Below are 20970 nucleotides of genomic sequence, written 5' to 3'. Positions count from 1 at the left end.
ATTGTCATTTCACTATGTTTTTTTTAAACTTTTCCTTGTTTGTTCTTATTCAAAATTTTTAATTTTGCGCTTCACTTTTTGGTTTCCAATTTGTCTCATCAAGATGAATCGGAAAAGTAAAATATTATGACTTTTATCCAAATCTTTTTTGAAATTGGGGCTTTATCTTGAATATTTCCAGAAATATTTGGATAAAAATCATAATTTTTTTACTTTTCCGATTCGTCTTGATGAGACGAATCGAAAAACCAAAAATGTGATGCGCAAAACTAACAAACCACAAAAAAAAGCTTAAAAAGTCCAAAAAGTACTTAACGAAACGCTAGCTTGATACAATTTCATATAATATATACATCCGCCAAACATTTTCATATATTCTGATTATGTGTTTTTTGGAATTTAAAAATTTACTAGAATAAACTGAAATGGAGTAATGAGCACCAAACACTCCCTTCTTGGAAAGAAACTAACCAGAAAGCCGGTGGTATTAACCCATACCGGTTTGGAAGTGGCTAGAAGACTGTTTGGACCCGTTTTATTTTCTTAAATAAGTATTTAAAAAATAAATAAGGATCTAATTTTAAGTTTAAAAATAATAGATTTACGAAAATAATTTTTTAATTTTTTTTCTAGGATTTGATGAATCTAAATGAAATATTTTAAACAAAATTTATATTGTATATTTTTAATTTCAATAAACTTATTCTTTTTGAGCCTGAAAATTATAAGTAGGTACTTATTTATAACGGAAAACTGGAACGGGGCCTCATTGATTTCAGTCTTTTCGTCACCTCCCTGACCCTCCATCCTTATCCTTTTGTGGTCTAAACTTTTCCCTCAACTACACAGATTATCATCTAACACCATCAAAATTTTCCTCTCTCCGAAGTAGTCTTTAGTCTTAAGCTACACAGTCGATAATGGATTGTTGCTGTTTCAGTTACACCAACCGACCGACGTTTCCCTCCCCTACCCTTCTCAACTTTCGGGTATATCGATCCTTCCCCGTTCTAGCTTCATTCCCCTTGTTAGTTTCAAACTCTTTGTCAAATAATGTTTGACAGGTTTTTTTGTTAGTTTGTATTTTTGTTGATTAAACATAATACTAATTGATTGCATTAGATCTCTTCTTTGTTTACCAGTTCTAGTGATGTAATGTTTTAGCTCTAGAATTACTTCTTTTGTTATGAATGCCAATTAGGTTCTGCTTTGACGATAGATATGGTTTGGGCATACCATGGCATGCAAGCCAATTGCAAAAGCAAAACGGCAGCTTTTTGCTCACTTCGGCTAGCCTATGTTTCGAATTACTTGGGTCAGGGTCCGTCTTCTTTACCTTGAGTCCTGGTAAAGCCATTTTACCCTTTTTCTTATCCAGTAGGGGGGAGATTAAATAAAAGTATCGCGATAGTTACATCAAAGTGGACAATCAAATGTGTCAGAGTCACAAGTCCAATACCAAGCTAACAACCACAACGTCAACAGGAGTGATCGCCGCACATTGTGGAAGAAATTACCAAATTTACAAACGGTCGGGTAACGGGGAAGAGAGAGTAAAAAACTCACCTTTTGTAAGGATCAACCCACTTTGGGTTGGGATTATGAAGGAATGGCCAACTAAGGTACCCAGTTTGTTGGTCAGTCGTAATCCTTGATTGTCTTGGGCAATAAAGTTTTATCTGCTTGCATTATCAACTTGGGCTTCTTTTGAGGCCTTCCGTTCGGATAATTATGGTACGTTACCTGTATAACATATCCAAACCAGCTCAACACATTTCTTCCACAACCAATAAACTAAAGGGGGAGATCCATACCAAGAGGGAAGAGGTTTCAGTTCTTCATCTTGAATGTAGACATGAAAGAAAGACAAGTAAACTTTATACAGTTTGTCACTATTGTGGAATTAGAAAACATGTCATGGAACCTAGAGATCTCCTTTTTAAAGTGACAAATCAAATGAAGGCGTAATCCATGCACAAGTAAACTACCGATAAATGGCAATGCTGCAGATGAATTTATCCTCTCTGTTCAAGCATCCAACTCAAAACTAAGGTGGAGTGGCCGTCAAGGACTCCAGGCACATATGCTAGTTTTGGAGGTTATAATTAACCAATATGGGACAAGTTCTAACACACCACCTGCACGTGTGACGCCTGACCCGCACATGGAGAGATAAACAAATGATCCATAGTATTGGGTCATAACCAAACAGGGTGCACTTGTGGCACAAACAATGGAGCAATCAATCAGGAGAGTCTTATCCAAAAGCCTCCTAAACCCTAGTTCTGATACCACGGTAAAAGCATCCAACTCAAAACCAATTGGCAATGAGTGAAGAGGCCTCCTGCCACCCAGGTTCCTATACTAGTTTTGGAGGTTATGATTAACCAGTGTTGAACAAGCTCTAACACTCTGCAAGCAATTTGCTGAACTTATGATGTTGTGGGGTTATAGGTGCTTGAGTTGTCCCTTCAGTTTGACGTGTATCTGAAATTTTGGTCTTCTATTTCTTGTAACTGAGTCAATTGATGTTGCAGGGGAATGCATCTTCTGTTGGTAGAAGACTTTGTAGGAAAAAATTTCGTCCTGGGCAGCTGTCTTCCAACCATTCTAAGCCATTTCTTCAACATAATGACAGATTTCAGCACCTCGTTTACCAGCAATACTCTTATTTTCAACCTGTGAGAACATATAAGCGGACTATTACGGCACAAGCTGGAAACCAAGGGTGGGATCTCGGCCGATTTTTCAGGACATTGTACTTTTTTAATGGTCCTCCATCTCCTGCTAAGGTTGGTATTATATCTCTGCAGCTTTTTACTGTATGGAGCATTCAAGCTCTCCATGCCAATCTAACCAGATTCTTTTCCTTGTTGAAGTTCATTGAATTTGTAGTGGGAAAACTTTCCAATCCGTCACCTAGTGAACCAGTAAATGCAATGGACTCTTCTGGGATTGTGCTAGTTGCTGGAGCCACTGGTGGTGTTGGGAGAAGAGTAGTCAACATCCTACGCAATAAAGGGTTGCCAGTCCGAGTGTTGGTAAAGTTCCTAATGTCTATTGAGCTTGTAGGGCACTAGATGTTTTATGGTTAAGATATAAATGGAGGGATGCTATCTTTTGTTAAGTTAACTGAATTTTGTAGTTGGCGAGATATGTTTCCCCTGCATGAATTCGTTTTCTCTTATAGCAAACATCTGACAGGTCAGAAACAAAGACAAGGCAAGAAGCATGCTCGGTCCAGACATCGACTTGGTGAGCTACCTAATTTTGCAATTGATGAACTTATGAAAATTTGACAATGATTATTCCCTTGGCCAAAGTTTCTTATTTATTGTTATTCCGGAGCACCAATAACAAAGTATCTTATTTACTTCTTCTGTCATGGGTCATGCAATCCAAGAACTGAAGATGGCAGGTCATACAATTTGATGATATGTATTTAGATATAAGTAGTGGCTGATATCATGAAATGAAGTGTGGAAAGAGGCAATAGTGTTTGCTCTTTTTAACTGTGTCTAGTGTTGATTGTTGTAGAAGTTTTTTATGGGTATGGGAGATGCATTAGGATTTGTCACTCAGGAGAATGGGATCAGGAGACTCAGGATTGGATGAATTGGAATCGATGGATGTATGACATAGTCGGAAGCACAATTGCAAATGCATTCAGAAGAATATTCATTAGAATAAGAAGTAAGACCCCGTATCCTACATTGCTAGATGAAATGTCAAGATACAGCAATGGAAAGCAAGATGGAACTTTAACTAGAAGCTTGCATTATAGACCCATATTCTTTATGTAGAGATGAAATATGTTTTTATTTTTTAATTTTTTTTTATCAGCATAAAAATTTTATTAATCACTGAATTCAAAAATTACAGAGATTAAAAGGACAAGAGCACAAGAAAATTAAAATTACTTAATCTTCATAGGTACCCGAGACCCAAGCGTTGGTCAAAGACTAACAAAACCCTAAAAACACCCCCAAACCCGAAAATGCCACCTGACTTGACTCCATTGTCACCACACCTGAATAAACCCCTGCCCAAACAACTCGATTAGGATATGGAATGCCGCTACTGTCGTGCAGACCGCCGTGAACCTGCTGTGTATCGTTGATCCCAAAAACACTCCGACCCAGCCGCAACCACCTCGCATCACAACCAGTGAATGGTGTCCCAGTTGCCGCCGTGCCACCACATCCATGATCTCCGAAATTACTACCACCAGAACCCCTGCCTCTGAAATTGCTGCCACCAGATCCATGCCCAAGCACCCTCATCATCCACCTTGCTGCCGACCCATCCAAAAACCAAAGCCGAAACCCCTCCTCTGTTAACCGAGCGATTTGCCACCACCGGACCCCTGCCGTGAAATTCCAACTGCCATTGCCGCCGTCGAAACAAACCCTTGCTGCCGCCGCCCAACAGAGCCCCATGCCGCCCCCAGATCCACCACTGAACCGAGCCCTTGCCATGAAAACTCGAAATGTCATTGCCGGCGTCGATCAAACACTTGCTGCCGCCGCCCAACAAAGCCCCTTGCTGCCACCAAATACACCACTTAACCGAGCCCCTGCGATGAAACTCCAAATGTCATTGCCGCCGTCGAAATAAACCCTTGCTTCCGCCGCCCAAAAAAACCCCTTACTGCCGCCAGATCCACCATAGAACCGAGCCATCTCCACCATCACTTCCACTGCAAACACACCCCTTGGATCAGAGACCTGCAGACCAAAACCAAAAAAACAGAACCCTAGCCGCTCCACCCAAACCCCAGCCGCAAACCCACAACCAGACCACTGCCACTGCAGCCATCGGTGAACACAATCACAGCAGTGAACAGAGCCCGGAGTCCAGACGCCCTCCGCAGCGGCCCTACTTCGCCGTTAGACAAAATCCGAAGCCATCCAACAATGAGCACCCGGTGAGAGCCTGACCGGACAGAGACGGAATGAGGCCGTTAAGCACAACCCATCGCACCCAACAGTGACGACAAAAACGAACCAAAGCAATCAGGAAAAGGGAGCGGAGGGGAGAGAGGAGGCGGAAAGTGGAAAGGAAGAGAAGAAAAAAGGAAAAGGAGAGGAGACGATGTGAAATGTGTCAAATGTCAAGATACAGCAATTTTGAAAGCATTTCTATAAACTGGGGAGGAGACGATGCATGTATATGGGAGCGTACGACTGCTCTCCATAAAAAGGTGGAATACATAGTTAAACCATTAGTGGCGGACGGGGGAATCTAGATATCTACAGAACATTTTGAATCTGGATCAGAAAAATTATTGTAAGACTTTTGATGCGCACTGGACTTGCATTTGTCATGTATGTTACCATTTAATATTACTTGATGAATTAGTAAGGATTTTTGTGGTCATCATGGTATACTGGTGAAGTATAATCGGGCTTAGTTCCATAAGTTGTTCTTAGTTGGATGTTCACGTTATTGCTTCATTTATAATATTCAGGCTCTTTCGTGGCTACTTCTAGAAACCTTATCATTTTCATCTTGTAGGTTGGTAATCTCACGAATTTTCAGGTTGTAGGAGATATTACCAAGGATAGTACTCTTGCTCCTGAGTACTTCAAAGGAGTGAAAAGGGTTATAAATGCTGTTTCAGTCATTGTTGGCCCAAAGGAAGGGGATACTCCTGACAGGGCAAAGTACAGCCAAGTGAGATTCTGCAAACTGATTACACATTACTTGAGTTTAGGTTGGATTACGGTCAAGTATCGGTCATGTTATATTAATTTCACCTATATTCTTTTCCAGAGGTGGTTTCTTTTAATACTTGTATTCAGTGTTTGCAAATCGGAATATGTATCATGTATTGTTTTTTTTTTTTTCCATAAATTGTATCGGGCTACGTATACGTTAACCATAATTAATATACAATTCAAAAGTAGTTATACATAATAACACCGACAAACTATGCACATATTTAAAAATAATAATAATAAATTTTAAGATTCTGATTTTTAGTCTCTCAAGTGGGAGTTATCACATTGAGGCTTCCTACTGCCTTGGTCAAGAAGAAAAGAATAGCCCTTATGTGATTGCTAAGGCAAAACAAAATCAAAGTATGGTTCTTTCTTCTATTCAAGCCCTACATTGTGGTTTTATTTCGTTGAAATGGTTTGAATGTCATCGTAATTAGATCAAACGAATTAGATTAATGCAATAGGGGTTCCGCTTCTTGAAATAATGTCCTATTTTTGCCTAGTAAGTAATTGTAGAATACGTTCCGAATAGGGATACACGTAAATATAGTAGGATATGCCTGTCATATTGTAAGATTTCTATACAAAAAGGATACGTGGTGGGAGTCGTATCGTTCTTATACAGAAGGAAATACAAACTGTAGGATACGTATCCTGTATCGTAGGTTTTCATTGTATTGACTTTCAAACATTGGTTTTGTGCAGGGGATCAAGTTCTTTGAACCAGAGGTGGTGAACCTATAGCCTTTCCAATACTTTAGATTTGTTTACCTGTGGGGGATTTATTTTGGAAGCTTACGGTGTCTTCTTTTGGACCTTGCCCTTTGTATTCATAAAAGCAGATAAAAGGTGATTCACCTGAAATGGTGGAGTATATTGGAATGAAAATTTTGATTAATGCTGTAAAGGCAAGTGTTGGAGTTCGAAGTGGAAAACTGATCTATGGATATGAAGGTACACCCCTCTTAAGGGAAAATCTCTAGTTAGTGTCAACATGATTGCATTGGTATCTTAATACATTTTGTCAGGTGTGAGACATACCAGGTGAGGTAAAATGACATGCGAAAATCATATATTGACAGCTATAAAATGGATGGAGACATTATTAACTCCTACCCTTCTGGGAACTTTTGAAACTTAACCAAATTACTGGAAGCCTGGAACTGTTTGCTGGTTGATAAGATTTGGCGTAACTTAATAATTGGTGAGTAGTGTATCTAATAGACTTGTGACCTCTGATAATTAGGACGTTCTTATAAGTCACGTTGTAGCAATTCGCAACTTCTTGTTATGCATAATTTCATGGTTTGATCTGACTCTCCTTTGTTTCTTTCCTATTCTTGAAGTGCAACTTGTTATCGTTCTTGTTTCTTCAATCATTCTACTTTTGTCAAGTATGGTCTGATTAAGGCTCTTCCTCCTATATGGGTACACTTATGTTGCAATTCCGTTTCAGGTAATTCAGTTAAAGAACTTGCTTGGGGTGCTTTAGATGACGTCGTGATGGGAGGAGTGAGTGAAAGTTCATTTCAAGTTGATCCAACTGGTGGTGAAAATGGTGGACCAACTGGGCTTTTTAAAGGTTGTCTCCTGTCAAGACCTTGTGCCTTCCTGTATCTCTCTTTTGTGTTCTATTAGCTCTATACATCTCTTGTAGAACATGTCATTTAGACTTGATTTTATTGATTAATTTGTCTTTTGTGTCACCTTCAGGTGTCGTTTCCACTGCAAACAATGGTGGTTTTTCTAGTATAAGAACAAGGGTAGGTGATTTGGTGCCGTTCTTATTTTTCATCCCCCTTTTTTTTTTTCTAGTTATTTTAATGGACTTTTTGGGATCTACCCTAATCAACAGTTCATTCCATGGTTGAATAAAATAAATTAAATCACATAGATTAACACTTTTGTTAAGGATGGTGTGACATGGGAAAAAAGATGCAATGATGCATCTATGTGAACGAATAACAAAATGTTCAAGCTGTGTAGCAATGATTAGAGAAAGGTGACCTAGCAATCTAGTGAGATGAACAACACTGTGGCCCCCAATAGAGCTGAATGGTTTAATAAATTTATTTGACTGACTCAGTTGATTGGCGATAAAGGTGTACTTAGTTGAACTAATTATCGAAGCAATACTATCCAGATGGTTTTCTGTTGTAACATTAACAGAAAATACTAGGTCAATTATTTGTTCCATCATCCATGGCTTGAAGAGACATTGGAAATTTTAGTTATTACGCCAAGGTGGGATTTTCCTTGATAAGTCATGGCTTTGGGATTCTCTACAAGGGATTATGAGGTTACTGATTATGGCTTCATATTGGACTTTGGAGACCCTCGTCCGACACTGAAGACAGAGGATAAACTTTCGGATTCAACCCTTTAAAAGTGAAGTACTATTCTCAAAAATGTTTGCAGGCAGCTAAGCCTAGTTCTGACTTCTGACTTGTAAGAAGTTGTCTACCTAGAAGGCACCTTTTACTTACATACCATATACTGGATTGGAACTTTATATATGACCACTAAAAAATGTAAAACATTGTGCTTCCAAGATAGGATGGTAAATCAGTTCTGACAGGTCACCACATAGGTAAAATGATCAGTATATATGAAAGAAAAGAACTTATAATGGAAAACAATGTGCTTCCAAGATAGCATGGTAAATGTTTCCCATTTTTAACCTTTAGTGTACAATGACAAAATTCTTCCTATTTTATTTTCTTATTACTTGCTAGAAGGTAGCTTGTGATATGAGCAAAGAAAAATTAAGTTGCATTTGTTTTCAGAATTTCCCAGTACCTGAAGATCTTTCCGCATATGATGGTTTGGAGCTACGCCTTAAAGGTGACGGCCGGCGTTATAAGCTTATTGTTCGCACGAGCAGTGATTGGGATACTATAGGATATACATTGAGTTTTGACACAGTCGAAGGCCAGTGGCAGTCGGTAAGTTGCATTGAGTGCGTAATCGTTGAGTCATATTTAATAATCTGGCTTCTGATTATTTGATTTGTTTCTTACAGGTGCGCTTACCTTTTTCTTCTTTGAGACCCATATTTAGAGCACGAACTGTATCAGATGCTCCGCCCTTTGACCCAAGCAACATCCTATCGTTGCAGGCATGCTTCTACACTTACCAATACTTTTCTATTTTTTAGCTTAAGTTTCTGCCTTTTTTGCGGTAATGATGGATGCAAAAAATTTCAGCTCATGTTTAGTAAGTTCGAATATGATGGGGAGCTTAATCCAACGTTCGTGGAAGGTGCATTTCAGCTTCCTGTATCAAGCATTCGGTCATATATTAAGGATCCTATCACCCCAAGGTTCGATGCTTGTTTTCAATTTTCTTGATTCTCGTCTCGTCTCTTCACTTCTTTTTTTTTTGCAATGTAATGACTATTGCAGAGGGTAGTGGTTTTGGCTAATTGTAGTGGTTGCTCCTTGTAGGTTCGTTCATGTGGGCTCTGCCGGAGTGACTCGAACTGAGAGACCTGGACTCGATTTAAGTAAACAGCCTCCTGCTGTTCGCTTGAACAAGGAACTGGGATTTATTCTCACTTTCAAGTTGAAGGTTCCATACTATCTCTGCGCATCCACTTTGTCGTCACACAAATTTATACTGTTTAGATATGCAAGTTTTACCCAACCTTGGTTGTGCTAATTTGTGGTTTGTAAAAATAAATCACATTGGATATGCCAATTGAGTCAATCCGCTTGCAAGTGCAGGACACTACAATTCTTTATTTATCTCTGGAATGTGATTACAATCAAAATTAGCATCGATTATCTGCCTTGGTCTGCTACTAGGAAGACTCCTTCTGATGCAGGTTGTGGTAAAATGGTACTGTTAATTTGTGATGCTATCGAAATCCAGGGCAGATAAATACTTTCATTGTGGTTTAGGGTAGAAACCTTCTGTTGAACTGTCTATGCTTGTGTAAATTTTGTCTGAACTCTTCTTGCAGCTGATCAGCAATGCTTGTGAAGATATTTGAAGTGTATAATGCTCAAATACCATGACAGCCATGAGAACTGAGATCTACTTGCCTTAAAAAACAGTGTGAACCGACTTGGATGTTATAACACATGAATTGTCAAGACTGTTTATTTGTTGTGAAAGCAATTTGAAAGGGGAAAATGTATTTGGCGATCATGTTTTTTGGCTCGGAAAAAATATGTAAGAGAAGTCTGGTAGGAAGTCATCTGCAGTGTTGTAAAATCTGTTTTTTAATAACATCTGTTGTCTCTGATTCCCATTGTTGCCACCAGATGTATGGCTTATGTGATTCAAGGGCCTTACCTCAAGTTTGTATTGGACCTCTTAGAAGAAATCCTTTGATAAACTGTTTGCACTAGATTGGAATGTGGATTCTCTTCTTTGACTGAGTATGGCAATTATTGTGATGCTTAATAAAAAAAAAATAACATGCCTCAAACTAGCATGTTTGCCATGCTTGTGGACAAAGTGATACATCACAAGATTCACAACATATGTGGCAGTACTTTCAGAGTGTTAGGATCTCTTTTCTGTCCTTCCATTTTTTCCTGTCATTCTCTGAAACCCATGTCAGTCATCCCTTGTAGTATAGAAGAGAGCTAGAAAGGGATACTATTTTTGTTTGTTCATTAGATATTTTCATTTACGCATCCTGGTCCTTTTTGCAGGGTGAAGATTTGATACGGGAAAGTGGAATTCCATACACAATTGTTAGGCCTTGTGCATTAACTGAGGAGCCTGCAGGAGCTGATCTCATTTTTGACCAAGGAGACAATATAACGGTAATACCATCCAATTGAATTTTGTTACTGGTGTCCTGCACTTTAATTGGCCATATGTTGCTGAAGATGGCTGATGTGTTTATGCAGCCAAAAAAGAGGCTAATGGAAAGTTGTGGCATTTGCCTGTGTTCTTATGATATTGTCTTCTCACAACAAAATGTTCGTATCTGAAACTTACAGGGGAAAATATCAAGGGAAGAAGTTGCTCGAATATGTGTTGCTGCTCTTGAAAGCCCTTATGCGTGTGACAAGACCTTTGAGGTTGTACTTATACACCTTGCACCTTCTACCTGCGTGCAATTCTTATCTGCTACTGTTGTATCTGGTTGTATCTACTTCCCAATCAGAAACTTCAGGCAGTGGTTTATGTGCAGGACATATGGTGAACGTTACATGCTTTTTCAAATTTTTTCTGCGCATTATTTTCTTGAAATCTGCTGAGTTAATTTTAGCAAGAGTGGTGATGTTAAAGAAGGTTGCTTTAGGTGTTTGCAGTTCTGCTTAAGATATTATCATTTAACTCTGTTATTCTCATGTATAATCTCCTATGTGAGAGACCAGGTATGTAACCTCTCCTGAGAATTTTTCTTACGTAGAAGAAATTATGAGCTGTTCTCCCTCGTGTCTATGATGGATCAATGACAGTAGCATCCGCCTGTTCCCTATATAACATGTTTTACATCGCTGGACAATGGGCAGTGTAAGTTTGAGATTCCAAATTTTTAGGCTCTGTTTGGAAAAAGTTGCCATTTTTTCATTTTTAGTTTACAGAAACCAGGAAATGAGTTTTTGTTGCAGTTCTTGTTCTTTTCTTTTGTCTTTGTTGTTTTTTCTTGGTCGTGGGTTAAGAACTTCTAAAGGCGCAAAGTGGTGGAAACATTTTAATAATTCAAAAAATATTTCCTATTGTTACTTCTACTACCTAAACATGGAACTCATATCTGACACAGCAGGAACCTGATAGTTGTGCTGGCTGCTTAGGTGTGCAAAGCCTGTCCATAGCTTGTTTCTGTTACGTTATCCTTTGCTTCTAAAGCTTCAGTTTACCAAGTTTGTTCTGAATTGTGCACGATGGCACTCCCTAACAAACTGGACAAATCACTTTCCCACATGTTTTGGTTTAGTTTGAATTCATGGAAGTTTGAAATTCGTTTGCTTTCGTACGTACCCTGAAAGTTTAAAAACCAAAATATTCAGATACACTTTATTTTTGTTTCTTTTGACATTTTGCAGGTTAAAAGTGTCGTTCCATTTAGTGAGCCTTTCACAGTGGATCCTGAAAACCCTCCGCCTGAGAAAGATTATGATGTGTATTTCAAGACATTGAAAGATGGAATTACGGGGAAAGAAGTCCTAGAGCAAAGTCCTGTTGCCGTCTAATTCCAGAGCAAGCATGGTATTTGTACTTTCAAAATATCAAGAGAGATTGTTGCAGCTGTTCTCAAATTCCAGATCTTCAGTTGGTTAATCTCTTGGGTGAAGGGAAAAGAGAAAACAAAACTGTCAGTCACCATGAATCCTAGGAAAACATCATAAATTTGCATCTTTCATATTCATATACTCGCAATTTCATTCTGAAGTTCGGTCCAAGTTTGTGCACTGCTTCCTTGTTGCAGAGAAAAGAGCAAAAGCAGTTATAAAAGATAGAGAAAAAGCCAGAGAAATCAGAAAATACTAGGTATACGTGTAAGTAACTGTTTGCTTGTTCAATCCAGAAAATAGACTCGCACATTGAAGTTCGATGGTATTTACCTTTCCTTTCCATGAGTTCATTATATGCTCCCCTAAAAAGTAGGCAAAGTATTGAAAAACTACTCGTGTATTTACTGCGAACCTTTGTACTTTGATACTGCATAAGAAATGCTATAATCTTTATTTCATGGAAGAGCGGACACATGATGTAAGAGTATCCAAAAAGTATCGGATACTTAAAGAATAAAGAAAATTAATTTACAAATTGTGGATACGTTTAAGGTGTATTAGATATGTGCCATTGACTATCCAAAGAGTATCTATATCCTACATGGATATGACAGCAATCTACAAGTACTCTTAGGCATGCTTCATTGGTTAACTCTAAGCATTTTGAATGGGCCCTAGCCACTTGTGTATGGTTAAAGCATATAACCTAAATTCAACATACATCACTAGTTAATGCCCTTTGTAACTCCGACTACCAAATCTATATAGGTATTAATAAGGAGAGATTATTCAGTGTCCTTGGGGCATGTGGTTGCCCTTCGGCCTAGCCTTGGGCTCCGCATGTGTGGTAGAGAAAGGCTTTGGGCCACCACGTGGTGCTATGGTGGTGCCTCAAGAGTATTGAATAATTTTTCATTAATAAATGATATGTAGTTAGGCAACCTCCAAAAACCTTTAAATATACAAGCTCAAGTAATACAAGATGTATACAGTTATTACTCGACAAAAGAAGGGATAAGAACATTTCTAGGGTTAGAAATATCCTTGATTACTCTTTGAACTTCCACCTGAAGAAGCATCGTATTGTCTCCTCATCTGTCATCCACAGTGTTCTAAATGGCCTCCAAGCGCTCAGCGGAAGGTTGGCACCATGATTACACCATCGGCAGCTCGTTCGGTGGATAGGGAGATTTGGCGGAGCTTGGCAGCTAAGGGAGTTTAGGCGGAGCTTGGCGGCCGTCTTGGTGGGCTTGGCAGAGCTTGATTGCTTTAAATATATTTAAAACAAAGAACGCTAATAATTACTGTGCGAAGAAGGCAGCTTCAATTCCCTAAAAATCTCATCCCATAAATCAAAAGCAAGAATAACATAAGAACCATCGAAACGACCAGTGCAGACGCTCATTTAGGTAAACCCCATGAGGATTTTCCACAAGGACGTAAGGTGAAACTTGAATTCTCACTATGTTTTTGGGGTAAATTGAATCTTGAATTCTTGTCCAAGCATCAGTTTTCAGTGAATTGACAGCTACATCGTCCAATTCAAATTCATATGGAGAACCAATAGTACAGCGGAGGAAATGGATTGATTACCTACATCAGAAACTAAAACCAACCCATTGCAAGATCCCCAACTACGGACCCACTCGCGGGACTGTTCGATCGAAGAAAAATCAAGCCTTTCCGCACCGCAGATGAAAATGGCTTTTATGCGGGTAGTCGGTAGTATTGGTTATGTGAACGTGGGTTTTGGAGAAATCGGGGGAAGAGATAAGGGAATTCCACAAGGGAGAAACGCACTTGAATCGGCAGAGAGACTTGGCTGGCCTTCGAGATTGTCCAAAAAAATAAAAAAAAGAGTACGTGGGCTACGAGTTCGGGTGGAAGGTTTCCCCAGATGGAATCATCGAGCGTCGAGTGCTCACAGTTGGACATTACGGTTGTAGTAGACCAAATTTCATGGTCCAAGTCCGTTGAGAAGCAGGCCGAGACCAAGCTAGGCTATTGTCAGGATCACGATGCGGATGGCTTAATTGAGCTCAGCAACCGTCTCGAAAAAGTAAGCTTTCGGCCTCGGTCACCTTTTAGGAGTCTCTTCAGGCTCGGCCACCCCTTGAAAGGCGGCTCCGTTGGACTTCCCCCTCGTGTCGAACGCCAGGGTCGGCGAAGATATGGGCTCGGCCACCCGCTGAGTCATGTGCTCTCTCACGTGACGAAGCGGTTACGCTAAGGGATAACGATGAGAGCAGATGGAGGCTGCCAGCTCACGTCCGAAAACGGTTACCAGATCTACTCAATGACATCAGGGCGACGTCACCTAACCCGTGCAAGGCACATGCCTGTGCTTGGAGAGCAAGCCAAGAAGACTCTATAAATACTGGAGGGATGACCCTAAAAAGGTACACTCTACACACACTCAACCCAACAAAAAACCCTAGTCTCTTCCCTCTCTCGAAACACATACTTATCCTCGCACCGAAGGGCCTTGCCGGGCAACCCCGACTAGGTCTTAGTCGTGCGTTCACTGTGCAGGTGAGGAATAGAAGCCTTGGTAGCCCCCCAACAAACGGAGGTGGAACTCGAATCGAGGATCGTGGGCCACATAATTGGTGAACCCGATGTGAATCTTAAACTTCTGATCCAAACGGCTCGAACCTTCTTCAATCCACCCTCCTCCTCTCAACAACCACCAGAGCTTCAATCACCATGGGCAGAGATCTGACGGACGTCACCGTCTCAGGGGCCAAAGACGCCAATGGAAACACAATCCTTCCACCGTTCCCGGAGAGGCACATGTCCATTTCACTCCCCCTAGTTCCGGTCTCTCCCCAGCAGCGGACAACGTAACAACGACCTACATCCACTTGTTACAACGTCGCGAAGACGAAAGGGACAACGAGCTGGCAGCTCTGAGAGCAGAAGTTGCCCAAATGAAACAACAGATGCAGCGAGACACCACTCCTGCTACATCTAGATCATCGAGAGGCGGAAGCGCAAGGCGACGAAGGCAAACATCACCCGCGCCACCACCACAAGAGCGTCCTCACGAAACCGGCCACCGTGTGTCCGTCAAGGACCGCCTTGGCATCACACCAGACCCAGGTGATGCAAGGGAAATCATACTTTACAAATGGCCTACAACATCCGGAACACACCGCTCAAAGAGCCACCACGATCGAACCAACACTAGGGATACTGAGTCGTTTACGAGCACATACTCGACTGGTCGCACGGAGTTCTCTCGCACAACGGTTTCCTACCGTAGCCGAGATTCCGTGGAGACCAGACGCCACATATCCGAACGTCTCGGGGAAATCCCGGTAGAAAACTTCGACCATAACAACCAGGCTCGACGGAACGGGAAAGGCGTGCATATTGATGAGCCGAACAACGAACCCAAGACCTGTAGGGACGGAGGAAAGTCTGTTGACGGCCCTCACCGAACGACAGCAGACTTACGAGATAAACTTCGGCATTGAAACCTTGAAAAATCCCCAGACAGAGACTCTAAAAGAACAAAGACTGATGTGCACGGCAAGCCACCGCGCCCTGGCTTTGAGCGGCAGCTAAAGGACCTCGGCGTCTCTCCCTTCATGTCCCACATAATCAATACAACGGCCGAACACAACTTCCACCTGCCAAAGTTCACAAAGTTCGACCCAACCACTTGCGAAGCTTACACCCACTTGATTCACTTCCGTCAAACCATTGAGCTGTGCACCACAAAGGACGAAATCAAATGCAAAGCATTCCCGTCCAGCCTCAGCTCCCTTGGACTCTAGTGGTTCAATAAATTGCCCGCTGGATCCATACGAAACCTAGTCGACCTTGAACGCGCTTTCATCACCCGTTTTATCACAAGCAATAGGACCGCCAAGGAGCCTGAGTCATTGTCCCAAATGCAGAAACTCCCATCTGAAACTCTCCGACAGTACGCCGAACGATATTGGCAACTGTTCAACGAAATTTTTGGAATCGACGAATACTGGGCCGCAAGAACCTTCAAAAATGGCTTGGAGATTAACAGCAAGATCCTGGATGAACTTGCTATTCGCCCACCCCATGGCATGGGCGAGTTGATGCGCATCATGGAACGGTTTTGCGCTCTTGAAGAATTTTACGCGGACCGTGCGGCTCAAGGGCTAACGAACTCAACTACAAGCCTCCCAACGGTTACACCTCAGCTGCCAGCACCAGTCGCACCGCAGCAGCCTCAGCCAAAGAAACTTGTCCACAACATCAAGGAAGGAAAGAAGCGCCAGCCGAAGGTACATGAATGTGGCCGAAACCACATACTTCAAAGAACCCATCTGGTCTTTCTTGAAGGAAATCATGAGGCAACTGTGGTTCGAATGGCCAACAGGAAAGCTGGGCACAGACACTGGCCAACAAGATCAGAACCCACAAAAGAAGTGCTCATACCACAACGAGCTCGGTCATTACACAACGGCATGCGCACCATACAAAGCACTATTGGAGCGTCTGGCAGCATAAGGCCATCTCAATCAGTACATCGATCGAACCAAAACACCCACCCGACCACCTGCTGGCAATCCCAGCCCAAATGAACAGCGGCCGACGATACATGTTATTCACGGCCCTGTGATAAAGGAATCTGAGACCAACCTTCGGGCCGACCTCAATCGCGCATCCATTTCCAAGCAAGTACTCGCGGTAGGACCTGGATCCAAACGTCCACGTCCAGAAGAGTTACCAAAATGGACAATAACTTTTACCAAGCGCGATCTAGAACATGTACAAACATCACACTCCGACACCCTCGTCGTAACCATCCAAATTGGAGTCCATGACGTCAAACGCGTTCTAATCGATCAGGGAAACCGGCGGTGGTCATGTACTATGACTTGTTCAAAAAGCTTGATCTCCCGGAGTCGGCTTTGCAACCCGCCGAAGTACCCCTCATCGGATTCAACAGAGCACCCGTTTGGCCACTTGATCGAATCTTCCTGCCAATCGTCGTTGGCTCGAAAACGTTGAGCGTCGAATTCATCGTCGTCAATGTACCTAGCCCATACAACGCAATTTTTGGATGAACTTGGCTACACGGCATGCAAGCAATCGCCTCAACCTACCACCAGGTCGTTCGCTTCATCGGTATCAATGGGAGACAGGAAGATCTACGAGGCGACCAAATAGCCTCCAAAAAGTGCTACGTCTCAGCCGTCCACAATTCCACCAAAGCCAAACAAGTGCAATGGGTCGAAGTCCCAGACATTCCATGATCGATGACGTCGGCCAACAAGCTAAAGACAAAGCAGAAGAGGACCTCGTCCAAATGCCCATCAACGAGGATCGCTCCCTATTCTTCTTAATCAGCTCTTCCATTAGCGAGGCCGACCGTGAAGAAATGTTCCAATACCTCAAGAAAAACATAAAAGTTTTTGCTTGGACCCCCAACAAGATGCCGGGGGTCGATCCCGATTTTATCAGTCACTCTCTCAACATCAAGAAAGATGCTAAGCCTGTCATCCAGAAGTCGCAGCGTTCTGCAGTTGAACATGTCGACACCGTTGTTGAAGAAGTTAAACGTTTGTTGGAAGCCAAAGCCATACAAGAACTACAATACCCAACATGGCTGTCCAACACAGTGGTCGTTAAGAAGAAAAACGGAAAATGGCGAGTTTGCGTGGATTGTACCAATCTCAACGACGCCTATCCAAAGGATTGGTTCCCACTCCCCAAGATTGACCAACTTGTGGACGCAACAGTAGGCCATGCTCGGTTAAGCTTCCTCGACGCCTACCGTGGCTACCACCAAATCGCCATGGACCCAGACGATAAGGAAAAAACTGCTTTAATCACTCCATATGGCATCTTTTGCTACCGAGTCATGCCGTTCGGGCTCAAGAATTCAGGCGCCACATTCAACAGAGCCATATTTAAGATGCTGCAAGAACAAATTGGACACACCGTGGAAGCCTACATTGACGACCTCGTTATCATCAAGAGCCAAAAGGAATCTGACCACCTTCGAGATTTGGCGGAAGTCTTTGAAATCCTCAAACTACACAAGCTACGACTAAATTCTGAAAAATGCGTGTTCGAGGTGAGCGCTGGGAAATTCCTTGGACACCTGGTCACCCGACGTGGTATTGAGGCCGACCCTAACCGGATAAAGGCTGTTAAAGACTTGCGCCCTCCGAAGACGATCAAGGAAGTACAGAGGCTCACTGGGATGGCAGCGGCTCTAAATCGATTCATCAGCAAGTCCTTAGACAAGTGTCACGCATTCTTCCATGCCTTGAAAGGAAAAAGTCGATGCAGCTTTGAGTAGACCCGGATTGTAACTCTGCCTTGGCCAAACTCAAAGAATACTTAAACTCGACCCCGCTATTAATGAAACCTAAGGAGTTCGAAACTTTGTATCTCTATCTCGCCGTTTTTGCCCACGCAACTAGTTCTGCACTTGTGCGGCGGGATGGCACAGATGACATGCCAATCTACTTCACAAGCAAGACACTCCTTCTAGCTCAAACACGTTACCTACCCCTTGAAAAGTTAGCCCTTGCTCTCGTTTCGGAGGCTAGGAAACTCCTGCCCTACTTTCAATCACACCCCATCGTCGTCTTAACGGAGCACCCCCTCAAAAGCCTTTTTCAGAAGGCTGATCTATCCAACAGGGTCTCCAAATGGGCAGTAGAGCTAGCAAACTTTGACATTCATTTCGAGCCACGGACGGCAATTAAGGGTCAAATTCTGGCCGACTTTATCGCAGAACTGACACCAGAAGACACTGAAATTCTCAAAACTCCCACTCTTCAACCCGTCACTGAATCAACTAAATCACCACCACCGTGGCTACTTTTTCAAGGCAACATCTGGCGACTACATGTCGACGGAGCCTCCAACAGCAACAGAGCCGGGGCAGGGGTTGTCTTAGTTTCCCCTTATGGTACACTTCATGAAAGCTATCTAAGCATTGACTTCCCCGCCACCAATAACGGGGCCGAATATGAAGCTCTACTCACTGTCTTACGCTCAGCAGTAGCGATGAAAGTTTCCGACCTTATTGTTTATTGCGACTCCTAACTCATAGTGAACCAAGTACTTGGAGACTATGAAGCTCGAGACCCGCGAATGTCAAAGTACCAGGCAACGGTAACCGAACTCCTCACGAAGTTCAAGAATTTCAAAATCAAACAGATCAACCGCGAACACAACGCGCATGCCGACGCACTCGCTGGCCTTGCCTCAGCTTCTAAGGTCTTCGGATTCAGGACAATCAACTTCGGCAATATCGACCACCCAATCTTTGACGCCACTCCAAAAGTTCTCAACGTCGAACTCGACCCAAGCTGGATGGACGAGATCATTGCGTTTCTCAAGCATGACACTTTACCAGCAGACAAGAAAGAAGCTTACCGTGTCAGGAACAAAGCAGCTCAAGAATTTCGCGAATGTCAAAGTACCAGGCAACGGTAACCGAACTCCTCACGAAGTTCAAGAATTTCAAAATCGAACAGATCAATTGCGAACACAACGCGCATACCGACGCACTCGCTGGCCTTGCCTCAGCTTCTAAGGTCTCCGGATTCAGGACAATCAACTTCGGCAATATCGACCACCCAAGCTTTGACGCCACTCCAGAGGTTCTCAACGTCGAACTCGGCCTAAGCTGGATGGACGAGATCATTGCGTTTTCTCAAGCATGACACTTTACTAGCAGACAAGAAAGAAGCTTACCGCATCAAGAACAAAGCAGCTTACTACTGGCTCTCCGAAAGCGGCCAACTCTCCAGAAAATCTATCTCCGGCCCATATCTCCTCGTGGTCCACCCGACCCAAGTGCCTGAGATCCTCGCCGAACTTCACTCAGGGAGCTATGGCTGCCACTCCTGCGGCAGTTCACTTTGCCAACGAATATTGAGTCAGGGATACTTTTGGAAGAACATGAAAAAAGACTGTGAAGAAATCGTTCGCAAATGCTAACCATGCCAACTATTCTCTCCCATACCAAAGCAACCCACCCACAACCTCTCCCCTATCTCCAGTCCTTGGCCCTTTGCACAATGGGGGCTCGATATTGTCGAAAAGCTGCCAACGGCCCCTGGAGGCTTCAAATTTCTAATCACCGCAACGGACTATTTCTCCAAATGGGTGGAGGCTGAGCCTCTGGCAACGATCACCGAAGCCGACGTACAAAGATTCGTCTGGAGGAACATTGTCACTAGGTTCGGCGTACCATACGCCATCGTCTCAGACAATGGAAGTCAATTCGTCGGCAAGGACCTAACAAGCCTTTGTGCCGAATTTGGGATTCGCTTCTTCAACTCAACTCCACCGTACCCTCAAGGAAATGGCCAAGCCGAGGCCACAAACAAGACCGTCTGCGCTGGGATCAAGCGTCGCCTAAACTCCAAAAAAGGCAAGTGGGCTAAAGAACTACCACGCGTACTTTGGGCTTACCGCTCCACCCCAAGGCGCTCAACTGGCCAAACGCCCTTCTCAATGGCATTCGATATGGAGGCCATAATCCCCTTAGAATCCACGTTTCCCACTCTGAGAACAGAGAACTTCGACCCAAAGACTAATGACGAAGCAGTGGAACATGAACTGATCTTGGCAGAAGAGAAGCGCGACGACGCTCAGTTAAAGCTCGCCGAGTACCAACAGCAAGTGGCAAGTGGCAAGAGGCTACAACCGAAGTGTTCGAACCAAGACCTTTAAGCCAGACGACTTGGTTTGGAGAAAAATGGTGCAAGCCAGCAAGAAGCAGAAATTCAAACCCAACTGGGAGGGTCCCTTTCGTATTGTCAAAATTGCTGGCGAAGGCGCTTACACACTCGAAGACATGAATGGAAAAATCCTCACCAATCCATGGAATGCACAGAACTTGAAAAAGGCATACATGTGACAAACATTTTCCACGAAATGGCTTCGGAGCCATCTTATACTTAAATCTAAGTTTGGCTTCGGCCCCTCTGTTCTATTTCTCTCCAGTACTCCCCACGTTTATTAATACAAAGAAGAATCTTGTTTGGCAATTGATGTCTTCCGTATTTTTGGCTTGATTTCACTAAAACAAT

General features: G+C 42.8%; 2 protein-coding genes across 8 annotated transcripts; both read left to right on the top strand.

The window, feature by feature from the left end:
* The first annotated feature begins 750 nt into the window (after positions 1 to 750).
* Positions 751 to 12273, top strand: LOC131315077 (protein HIGH CHLOROPHYLL FLUORESCENCE PHENOTYPE 173, chloroplastic). Of its 7 annotated transcripts, XR_009196598.1 has the most exons (17): positions 752 to 989; positions 2538 to 2792; positions 2880 to 3041; positions 3205 to 3255; positions 5518 to 5676; positions 6429 to 6452; positions 6566 to 6677; positions 7180 to 7305; positions 7437 to 7486; positions 8510 to 8668; positions 8746 to 8841; positions 8930 to 9045; positions 9170 to 9293; positions 10388 to 10501; positions 10682 to 10762; positions 11735 to 12003; positions 12118 to 12273. XR_009196598.1 is itself a non-coding variant. In XM_058344166.1 (16 exons), the coding sequence occupies exons 1-16, from the start codon at positions 921 to 923 to the stop codon at positions 11879 to 11881; spliced, it is 1782 nt and encodes a 593-aa protein (XP_058200149.1). In that variant the 5' UTR covers positions 751 to 920; the 3' UTR covers positions 11882 to 12273. The 7 variants fall into 7 exon arrangements, 6 of the variants coding, with proteins under 6 accessions (XP_058200149.1, XP_058200133.1, XP_058200157.1 ...); XM_058344166.1 differs by having other exon boundaries at positions 751 to 1027; positions 2639 to 2792; positions 11735 to 12273; XM_058344150.1 differs by lacking the exon at positions 12118 to 12273 and having other exon boundaries at positions 751 to 989; positions 10682 to 10883; positions 11735 to 11936.
* A 3549-nt stretch (positions 12274 to 15822) lies between these two features.
* On the top strand, positions 15823 to 16417 carry LOC131317336 (uncharacterized). The gene is made up of 2 exons (XM_058346894.1): positions 15823 to 16191; positions 16250 to 16417. Exons 1-2 carry the CDS (start codon positions 15823 to 15825, stop codon positions 16415 to 16417), a joined length of 537 nt encoding a protein of 178 aa, XP_058202877.1.
* The last annotated feature ends 4553 nt before the right edge of the window (positions 16418 to 20970 follow it).

Source organism: Rhododendron vialii, chromosome 2a, assembly GCF_030253575.1.
Source record: "Rhododendron vialii isolate Sample 1 chromosome 2a, ASM3025357v1".
Classification (NCBI taxonomy): Eukaryota; Viridiplantae; Streptophyta; class Magnoliopsida; order Ericales; family Ericaceae; genus Rhododendron; species Rhododendron vialii.
The sequence above is the reverse complement of the archived record's forward strand: the minus strand, read 5'-3'. Positions and strand labels throughout refer to the sequence as shown.

What these genes read in the sequence shown, in the direction of transcription:
- LOC131315077 (XM_058344139.1), top strand. Translation starts at nt 921, where the DNA reads ATGGATTGTTGCTGTTTCAGTTACACCAACCGACCGACGTTTCCCTCC. An exon ending in ACCAACTGGGCTTTTTAAAG is followed by an intron (nt 7,306 to 7,436) that starts GTTGTCTCCTGT and finishes TGTCACCTTCAG; the next exon opens with GTGTCGTTTCCACTGCAAAC. An exon ending in GCAACATCCTATCGTTGCAG is followed by an intron (nt 8,842 to 8,929) that starts GCATGCTTCTAC and finishes AAAAAATTTCAG; the next exon opens with CTCATGTTTAGTAAGTTCGA.
- LOC131317336 (XM_058346894.1), top strand. Translation starts at nt 15,823, where the DNA reads ATGCAGAAACTCCCATCTGAAACTCTCCGACAGTACGCCGAACGATAT. An exon ending in GAAAGAAGCGCCAGCCGAAG is followed by an intron (nt 16,192 to 16,249) that starts GTACATGAATGT and finishes TCTTTCTTGAAG; the next exon opens with GAAATCATGAGGCAACTGTG.